Source organism: Elephantulus edwardii, unplaced genomic scaffold, assembly GCF_000299155.1.
Source record: "Elephantulus edwardii isolate Elephantulus edwardi_28Jun2011 unplaced genomic scaffold, EleEdw1.0 scaffold00217, whole genome shotgun sequence".
Classification (NCBI taxonomy): domain Eukaryota; kingdom Metazoa; phylum Chordata; class Mammalia; order Macroscelidea; family Macroscelididae; genus Elephantulus; species Elephantulus edwardii.
In genome coordinates, this window is record NW_006399967.1 from 336,726 (window position 1) to 346,488 (window position 9,763).

At 60.4% G+C, this 9,763-nt stretch overlaps 1 protein-coding gene across 1 annotated transcript in view; it reads left to right on the forward strand.

Annotated features, from left to right (window-relative positions):
- Positions 1 to 5,637: 5,637 nt before the first annotated feature.
- Positions 5,638 to 9,763, forward strand: part of PIP5K1C (phosphatidylinositol-4-phosphate 5-kinase, type I, gamma) — a 31,500-nt gene continuing 27,374 nt past the window's right edge. The window contains exons 1-2 of the mRNA XM_006897959.1: positions 5,638 to 5,665; positions 8,816 to 8,908. Coding sequence (XP_006898021.1) covers positions 8,825 to 8,908 — 84 coding nt within the window. The 5' untranslated portion in view covers positions 5,638 to 5,665; positions 8,816 to 8,824. The remainder of the gene's footprint in view (positions 5,666 to 8,815; positions 8,909 to 9,763) is intronic.

Here is a 9,763-nt window from a genome sequence, read left to right on the forward strand (position 1 = left end):
ATCCATCCATCCATCCACCTGCCCACCCACCCGTCCGTCCATCCATCCATCCATCTACCCACCCACTCACCCACCCACTTTCTCCCTCTCCCTGGGCCATCTGCCTCCCCCTCGTTCGTCCTTCCATCCAGCTTTCCGGTCAGCTGAGTTTAGACAGTTGCAGAGTTGCAGACCGCAGCACAGCCCTCCTGTGCACCCTGTGACTTGTGTATCATTCACCAGCACAGTGACACCCATTTGAATTGGTAACTTGTCCGCTTGACTATTAACTCGAGAATTCATGGCCTTTCCTGTCTTCCTAGCTATGGTGAGGGTGAGGTGAGGCAAAGACATTAAAGGTTTTTATTTCTGTTGGACGATGACGTGACCCAGGTTCACAACTGTTGGGAGTCGGTGCAGAGCGGAGGTGGAAAGGACGCACCGCTCCCCTCGTGTGAGGAACCCTGCTGGTGCCCCTGTAGCCCGAGAGTGTCCCCGTGTCTCATAGATAAAGGTTCACCCAGGTGTGACACCAGAGAGCCCGGCTGTATAAAGAGCAGGGCCCTGGGTACAGAGGGCAGGAGGCCCAGTCCAGCTCTTCCCCACGCACTTGACCATGACCTTAGGTAAGGCTCGCTCCATTTCTTCCCAGTCGTTTACCGGTTGGCCCTCTGGGACTCCGAGGCTCTGTCGCCTGCAGATGGTGGCTGTGTCCGTCCTGTCTGTGTCCTGTTGTGCTGACCGGCAGCCCCGCTGCGTGAGGCGAGGCAGCATCTGTTTTGTCTCACTCCTTTTCGTCTTTTTACTACTTCTACTGGGGCAGTTTCCCTTTCTGTTTGTTTTTGTTTTGATAGTTTGTAGTTTCTTCGTCGTTTTTTTGAGACACGGTCACGTTGAGTTGTGTTGGACCGTTTTCCGCACCCTGACTTGTGGTCTTGTGGGTTTTTGCCTTTAATGTCTGGTAACTTCCTAAATGTCTCCAGTGCCCGATTCACTGTCTAGAAAAGGGCGATGAGGAAATGACATGATGACTGTGTGCGGTGACCCGTGCAGGTGCCCACAGGCACCCTCTGACTGCCGCTGTAAGGATAGGTGGTGGAAGGGGGGTTGTTCCAGGAGCGGCGCCCAGTGTCCGTGCAAAGGCCCTGGGGCAGAGCTGAGCCTGGTGGGTACAGGGAAGTGAAGCAGCATGACTGGCTGGAGCCGGGAGAGTGAGTGGGGAGAGGGGAGAGGGGACCTTGGACTTTTACCCCAGGGAGGTGGGTGCGCTGAGGGCTGTAGGCAGAGGAATGGGCCTGGTGCCATGAGAACAGCCTGTGGGGGGTGAAGGCCTAAGCCAGGACCCAGGGTGGACCAGTTGGAGGCAGAGGAGGGGTCAGTGGACCCTGGAAAAGTCTGGCTGAAGAGCCTTCCTGGCGGAGGGCACTGCCGTGCAAAGGCCCTGGGGCAGGTTGGGCCTGGTGAGTGGGAGAGACACTGAGGTGCCCATGTGTCTGCAGTGGAGTGAGCGAAGGCAAGAGAAGGGAGGGTGGTGTGAGTGAGAGAGAGAGAGTGTGTGCGTGCACGCACGCATGTGTGCACGTGTGTGTGTGCACGCGTGTGTGTGCGCGCGCAGTCTCCTTGTCTGAACTGGCTTGCAGGCTAAACTGGCCCCGTGAGGTCACCCCTGGGCTGGGGTTGGTGGGGACTCGTCACGCCGCCTTTCCCAGAATCCCTCGCCCCACCCTGAACCCAGCACCCTCACTTCCTCCTGCTGCTCCTCTGCTCGGAACTCCCTCCCTCGGACCACTTCCTCCTCCTTGACCAGGACACCCGCGTGCTGGGGAGAGACCATGAGCCCTGGCCTTGAAGGGCACCCGACCAGGGCTCCCATCTGGACTCTTGGGGTGCGCCCACCCTTGACTCCCATGGGTGCTTGGTGCACAGCAGGCCTCCGGCTCCTGAGGCCCAGGCCTGCCATGTGGAACGTGTGCCCTGCCACCTGCCCGCTGCCGTCCTGGGCTCTCGGGCACACCTGTGACCTGCTTGTTCCAAGTTTCCTCTGCCTTCACCTGTCCTCTGTCCTCTGCCCCCCCAGCCTCCCTTCCTGTACTCAGCCCTGGCTGGGGATGTGGAGAGGTGCAGCCTGGCCCTGTCTCCCCACCTTGGGACTGACCAGGGCTAGGGCATATTTATTCATTTGCTCCTTCCTTCCCTCATAGAGATTGACTGAACCCAGCCTGGGATGGGGAAGGATTTGGAGAGGGCATTATGGGCTGGGCGTGGAGATGGCTCTGGGATGCTGTGTGGGACTGGGTCCCGCATGTCTCCATCTGCCTGATAAGTCACACTGTGTGCCCACGTGAGTGCTGGCCCACTGTCCCCCTGCTGGCCAGCATGCCAACCCATAGAGGGCATACTACCTGCCCCCCTGGGTTCTTTAAAACCTGATTTCCCCACATAAGACCATGAGATCCTTCCTGATGCCCCTCCACACCCAGACAAGTGTCTGCCCACCCCTCCCAGACTCCCCATCCCCCTACCTAGCTGTGCACGTGGCTGCCCCAGACTCCACCAAGGTAGTAAGGACCCCTTATCAGAGGCAGGCTGCCACTGGCTCCATTGCTGGGATGAGGTAGACTGAGGCTGAGGGGTGGCTTGGCCCCGCCCTGGGGCTCACACACTCCCGCTCTGTTTCTGCTTCCAGAAGGCAGAGGGCTTGAAGCAGAGTCTGGAGTGGAAGGGAGGAGGGGAGGCAGGGTGGGCAGCCCGGGGCCAGCCCCCACCTTGACCTCGAGACTCCTAACTCAGGGTCCTTGGGGGTTCCAGAAGTTGGCACCCTTTGCACACTGTTTGTGTGCGCATATGTGAAATGTCATTGTGCACATATGTGCTTGAGCATGTGTTTGCCAGTGTGCTGGAGTCAGCACGTGTGTGTGTGGTCTGCACATGCTTTCTCTGTGTGGTGTGCGTGTGTGGGTCTGTACACGTGTGTGCTCTCTGTGTGTCTGCATGTGTGTGGGTATGTACGTATGGTCTGTGCACGTGTGTATGTGTGTTGTCTGCATGTTGTCTCTGTGGGTGTGCACATGTGTGGATGTGCATCTGTGGTCTGTGCACACGTGCGTGTAATGCCTCTGTGTGTGTGGTCTCAGCGTGTGCTCTGAGTGCACACATGCCTGCATGTACTTGGATGTGTGCTCTGTTCGTGTGTGGATGTGTGTGGTGCGTACACACGTGTGCATATGCCTGTGTGTGTGTCTAGTCTGTGTGTGCACAGATGTGTATGCCTCTGTGTGTGGTCTCGGCAGGTGCTCTGCGTGTGCACACGTGCATGTGAGTGTTGGGATGTGTGTGGTCTGCACACGTGTGTCAGCAGGCACCCCGGGGTGTGTGCGTGGTGTGGACGTGTGCAGAGGGAGTGGTGGTGGAGATCGAGCTGCTGTCCGTATTCACCCCGGAGAACTCAGACCTCTCCGCAGGGCGTGCTGCCGGCTACCCTGAGCGTCCCCAGCCCCTCAGCAGGCGTGGAGATGAAGCACGGTGGGGACGCCTTCTGTGTGAGGTAGCTGGGGTGGGGTGAGGTGGGCAGCTCCTTGTGGCCCCCCATGGCTCTGGCCCAAGGTTGGAGGTCGGAGATGGACAGGTGGGCTTGTGGGGAGGTCAGGACCAGGGAAGCTGGAGATGCAGGGACCGCAGGGGTCAGAATGGGGGGCTCTACTCCAGTGTCCAGGGGGAGGAGGGGGCCGTGGGGGTAGCCCGTGTCCCTTCTCCCTGGAGTCCAGGCCTGGTGTGCAGAAACCTTTGGCCCCCAGGACCCAGTGACTCCGGTCACCGCCGACTTCCTGCCTTGTCCCCTTCCCCTCCACCTCTCCGTCATTGTTGTGCTGTGGGTTGGCCAAGGAAAACATGATGTCAGCTTCCAGCACCTTCCGCTGCTCTGTGCTGCCGCCGCCCTCCCACCACCTTGGGATCCTGGATTGACCCTGGGTGGGGGCCAACTCAGTGACCCCTGGGGCCCCCACCTCAGAGGGTCACCTGTCCTTTGTTTAGGAGGTGGGTGACAGGAGGCCAGGGTGGCTCGGGCCAGTGGTCCCCACCTGCCCAGTCTTGTGAGGGTCAGCTCCTAGCTTGTGACACCTGCCGTGGTCAGGAGGACATTGGGGGGGTGTGCGTGTACTCTACACCAGTGCTAGGGACAGCCAGGAGAGGGGCAGGTGCCCACAGCCCACCCGCCGGCTTGGACCTGCCAGGGGCAGCCTGGCTCAGTGCAGCCCCGGCGTGGCGATTGAGGAGGCCCTGATGGTCCCACTGACCTCTAACTGCTGGACTTCAGTTTGTCCCTGGCAGGCTCTGCAGGGGACAGATGGCGGCCCTGGAAGGCCGGGGCACTTCTGCTGTCCTGAGCATGGGCACACTGACCTCAGTTTGTGGAGGCGGTGGGTGCGTGTCCTTCAGCGGACGTCCATGTTCCCACGGTGTTGCCCATCACTGGGAGGACACTGCCTCGTGGTGACCATTTGTGCCGTCGAGCTGTGCTTCCCGCAGTTCTCAGAAGCTGCCTGCCAAGCCTTTCTGCTGCTGTCCCTCGGTTTCTGCCACACCTGTTCCTGGAATCAGGACTGGCTTCTGGGGATGATGGTGACCATCTGTGTGCTACTGTCCCTGGGGACACTCAGCTCTGGGGGGGACGCTAACCTCTGGGGCCATGCTGACATCTGTGGGGTGCTCACCTCTGAGGGGACACTCACCTCTGGGGGGAACTCCCTCTGGGTAAATATCTGACCCTGCGCTCTGGTCCCATGGACTCCAACGCAGTTGTGAACCCAGAAGGGGGAGGGCGGTTGTAGGGGACCACATCCGTCACGTCACCCCACCGGGTGCCCAGCGTCCATGTGCCTGGAGGCCGTGTCTCTTTCTGTGGCCCTCGTGCCCTCTGAGGACCGCCACGTGGCCTTATCCTCTGTACCACGGCTGCAGGGCACTGGGTGCACACCCAGCCCCCTGACTAGAAGTGTCTGCATATGTAAGGGGGTGCTGTGTGGGAGAGCTTGGGCACTCAAGGCTGGAGTCCCCCTCTGCGGACTGTGAGTGTGGAGGGGGTGGAGAGGAGGTACAGCAGGACAGAGGACCCCCTTTCTGAGACTTTAAGGGTTTGAAGGGCCACAGGGCCCTGAGATTTGCCCTCCTGAGAACTCGGGGGCAGGGGAGGGGACATGGCCTGGGTCTACCGTCTTGGGAACTGTGGGAGTAAAGATGGGTGCAGGGGGCTGTGGGGGTGGGGAGGGACACAGCGCATGTGGAGAGGGTCTACCTTCCTGGGGGCTGTGAGGCATGGGGAGTGGGATCTGGCTTCCTGGGGCTGTGGAGATGTGGAGGGGGTCTCCCTTCCTGGGGACAGTAAGCGTGGGAAGAGGTTCTGCTTTCCTGGGGATTGTGGGGGTGGGGACTGTGATTTGCTTTCCTGAGAGCTGAGGCCTTGGGGAAGGGCTTCTGCCCTCGTGGGGACTGTAGGGGTGGGGAGGAAGTTGGGGGACAGGATTCTGCCTTCCTGGGTTCGTGGGGACAGAGAGGGGCAGAGTTAGGGACCGTGGGGGCAGGGAGGGGTACAGGGGGCTGGGGCTGCTTTCCTGATCAGTTTGAACCTCCAGTCTGAAGTCTTCCTCTCTTCCTAGGTCTGGCTCAGAAGAAGACAACCCCAGGAGAGGTGAGTGTCCAGGGAGGGGCTGGGGGCCGGCTGTAGATAGGACAGGTGGCAGGGGTGCTGGGTGCAGGCTGGTGAGGGGCTGGGGGCACCATAGGAGGAGCAGGTGCAGGCGGGGTGGGCAAAGGGCTCCTGAGGCGGGAACAGGACAGGGGGCCGTGGAGGAGGCAGCACGTGGTGCTGGGCCTTGAAAAATTAAATGTGATTCCAGAATCTTCTGTCTGGTGTGCAGCCTATTGGCGGCGGCTTTGCCGCGCGCCTTCACTCAGCAAGTTTCCGCAGTCAGGGCTGTCACAGACCCGGTTCTGGACGTTCTTGTTTTGCTTTGCTCCTCAGTCAACCCAGACCCCACTGCCCCTGGTTCTCACTCAGGACCCTGCAGTGGGCTCCCAGGTCGCTTATGTTACTGCAGGAAATTGCACGTCTTCCTCCTGAGACGTGGCTGGTGGGTTCAAACCACAGCCTTGGGTTAACCCCACGCTTAATGCCTTACACCACCAGGGCTCCTTATCTACCGAGAATGTTCTAGAACATCCCTCAGAGGGAGGCTGTGCCCATCGGCGGGCACTCTCCAGTCCCCCAGCCCCACACGACCGCCAGGCACCTTCCTGTCACAAAACATTTTCAAGGTTCTTCAAAGGGGAGTGTGTGTCTCCGACCTTCAGTTCTCTGCACAGTGGAGACCTTGTGTTCTGTCGGTCCATGGTCTGTGGATGGACAGGTGTGAATGCACCGCAAAGTGTTGGTCCGTCCTGTGTCGATGGACCGCATGGTGTTGGTTTGTCCTGTGCGGATGGACGTGTGGATGGACCGCGTTGTGTTGGTCTGTCCTTTGCGGATGGACACGTGTCGATGGACTGCGTTGTGTTGGTCTGTCCTGTGCGGATGGAGACGTGTGGATGGACCGCATGGTGTTGGTCTGTCCTGTGCGGATGGACACGTGTGGATGGACCACCTCGTTTTGGTACATCCTGTGCAGATGGACATGTGTGGATGGACCTCACTGTATTGGTCTGTCCTGTGTGGATGGACACGTGTGGATGGACCGCGTTGTGTTGGTCTGTCCTGTGCAGATGGACACGTGTCGATGGACCACGTTGTGTTGGTCTGTCCTGTGACCTCGTGGGCAGTCTTTGCTGGGGTGCTTTGAGAGGTGGTGATATGGTGACACGGTTGGGTGCTGGGGGGAAAGCCTGTGTCTGTTCTTTGTCCCCTTCTCCTCCCCCGTTCCTCACACATCCTGGTGTAACTGAGTCCATGCTCTGTCCTGTGGAGCAGACAGATGGTACATGGACTGACTGCCCAGGGCCTGGCACATGGACAGTTCTGGGGCTGGGGATCCTGTGGGTGGCACTCTGGAGAGCCCTGGGCTCTCAGGTGTTGGCAGTCTGTGCCAAGGCCCTGTGGTGGCAGTGGATTTGGGGTGAAGACTCCCCGAGAGGCTAGTGTACTGGAAAGTTTAGGAGGACCTCCACTGTGCAAGCCTGGGGTCAGTGCTTGGGAGCCCTGGAGGGCGCTGGGCAGAGGAAGAACCGGCTTGACTCAGTGCTCACGAGTGCCCTCTGGCAGCCGCTGTGGGAATAGACAGTGAGAGACCAGGAGTCCAGGGTCCAGGGAGGCGATGGGAGGCTGCGGAGGGGAAGTGGGCGGGTCTGGGAAGACCTCAGCCTCTACAAGGCCCAGCAGGCAGGAGGACTTCCCGACAGTGGCCGTGGGAGGGAGGAAAAAGGAGGAGCTGAGGGCGTCTCCCTGGTTCTGCTGGGCAGATGGAGGTGGGGGACATGGGAGGACCAGGTTGGGGAAGGCTGGGCACTGTGTCTGTGGAGGAATCCCCCGAGTTGGTGACCGCCGGACATGGGGTCCTGAGCTGGGGGAGATCTGGGCTGGGGATGGGGGTTTTCCAAGTCCTGAGAAAGATCAAGATGGTCAGGAGGGGTGGAGGTGGAGGAGGAAGGAGACAGGAACGGAGGTGTCATAGAATGGGGAGCCAGGTCAGCACCTCCACACCAAACCGGCAAGGGATTGTCACCTGCAGGACCCTGGATCTGAGTCCATCCCCTGGCATTACCCAGGATAGTGGGCTTGGGGAGCCTGCCCAGTGACCCCCGAAGGACTGTGGGGAAGAACACCATGGGCAGGCGAGTGGGAAGGTCCCTTTCCTTAGAGTCACACGCCCTCTGGTGGCCAGTTCAGAGAACATTCTGGAACTGGGTGGAGGACCTTTCTCATTGATGGTCAAGAGTGGAGGGAGGGTGGTCGGAGTCCTAGACAGAGAGACACAGGTCCACGCGGTTGTGTGGGAGAGCTGACCAGGGAAGCACTAGTGGACTCACACCTCAGACAGGTCTAAGGGCTACACATGATGCTTTCCAAACAACAGTGACAGGTGGGGCCTCCACCATTCTGTTCCCTTAACCTCAACCCCAAGGCTCCTTCTGCCCTGTTCCCGTGGGCTCCCACCCCTGTCCCTCCAAACTTCCTCAGACTCTGTTTCCCCAGATACCCCCAGCCCTCAGCCCCAGGCCTCCATTCCTGTCCCCACAGATGCTCCACCCCTGTCTTCCAGATAGATAGCCCACCCCTGTCTCCACAGACCCCCTGTCTCCCTCAGATCCTCCATCCTTGTTCCCCAGGCTCCCCACACTTGTCTCCCATACCCCCACCCTTGTCCACCCCCAGCCCCGGCCCTGGCTCCTGCTCTTGTCCCTCCAGGCTCCCTCGGCCCCAGTGTCCTGTCGCATCCACCCTGCCCGGGTCTGTGTGACACTCGGCCAGCAGGGAGAGGCACTGTTCTCTATTACTTTCGTGCAGTGAGTCTCACCCAGGCGATGTCGAGGGACATTTGTGGGTGTCAGATACGGTCGTGCTGCTGCCACTGAGCCAGGGGAGACCAGGGATGCCGCCCAGCACCCCGCAGTGCCCCAGACGCAGTGCCTTGTCAACAGGGAGGGCCAGCCGCCTTCTCCCTCCTCATAGGGAAGTCGGTTTCCTGTGGGGCCCGGAGAGGGGGGAGGTGACACTCTGCCTCATGTCCATCTCGGCCCAGCTGGGCATGGTGACTAAGCCCCTGCTTTGCCAGGATTTCTGGAACATTCCATATGGGCGGCAGTGCCTCCTGGCTGCCTTATAAAACTTCCTGTTTCCTCTGCCCAGGCTCCACTGATGACTGGACAGCTGGGCCCAGGCCATGGGAAGAAGCTGGGCCATCGAAGCGTGGACGCCTCTGGAGAAACCACCTACAAGAAGGTGCCTTGCTGTGTTGCTCTTAGTCGGCCCTGACTGGGGTGGGCAGTGGGAGAAGGGTGGGCTGGAGGCCAGACCCTCAACCCATCTACTTCCCTACGGGTCTCCCCCCAACGCATACATACGCAGCATCGCTGGTAGGGGGCTTACTCGGGCCATGTTTGCGTGACCAGAGCCCTCCCTCTCGTCCAGTCTCCCTCTCTCAGCGGAACCCCAAGGCTTGACTCTACTCCTCGTTGCTGGGCCCCGCCCCTTGTCCACATTCCACCCACTATCGGGGCCTCCACGCACCTCTCAGATAGGTTCCACCCTTCAACCAGGCTCCACCCCACCTAGGAAACCCCACCGTACCCAGCCCCACCCCTCAGCCTGGTTCAGTGTCTCCAACCCCACCTCTAGACCAGACACCACCAGATGCCACCCTTCACAGAGGCTCCCCCTCACCAAGCCACACCCCTGCCCTGCTCTACTACCTGCACCAAGCCACACCCCCATCAACCAGGTTCTGCCCACCTACCAAGCCCCACCCCACCTATTAACCAGGTTCCACCCTGCCCGCCAAAGCCACACCCCTCAGGCCGGCTCCACCCTGCCCACCAAGCCACACCCCATCAAACAGGTTCTGCCCACCTACCAAGCCCCACCCCACCTATCAACCAGGTTCCGTCCACCTATCAAGCCACACCCCTCAGGCCGGCTCCACCCCACTAAGCCACACCCCACCTATCAGCCAGGCTCTGCCCACCCGCCAAGCCACACCCCCCTGCCTGGCTCCACCCTGCCCACCAAGCCACACCCCCTATCAACCAGGCTCCACCCACCAAGCCACACCCCTCAGGCTAGCTCAGCTCTGCCCAC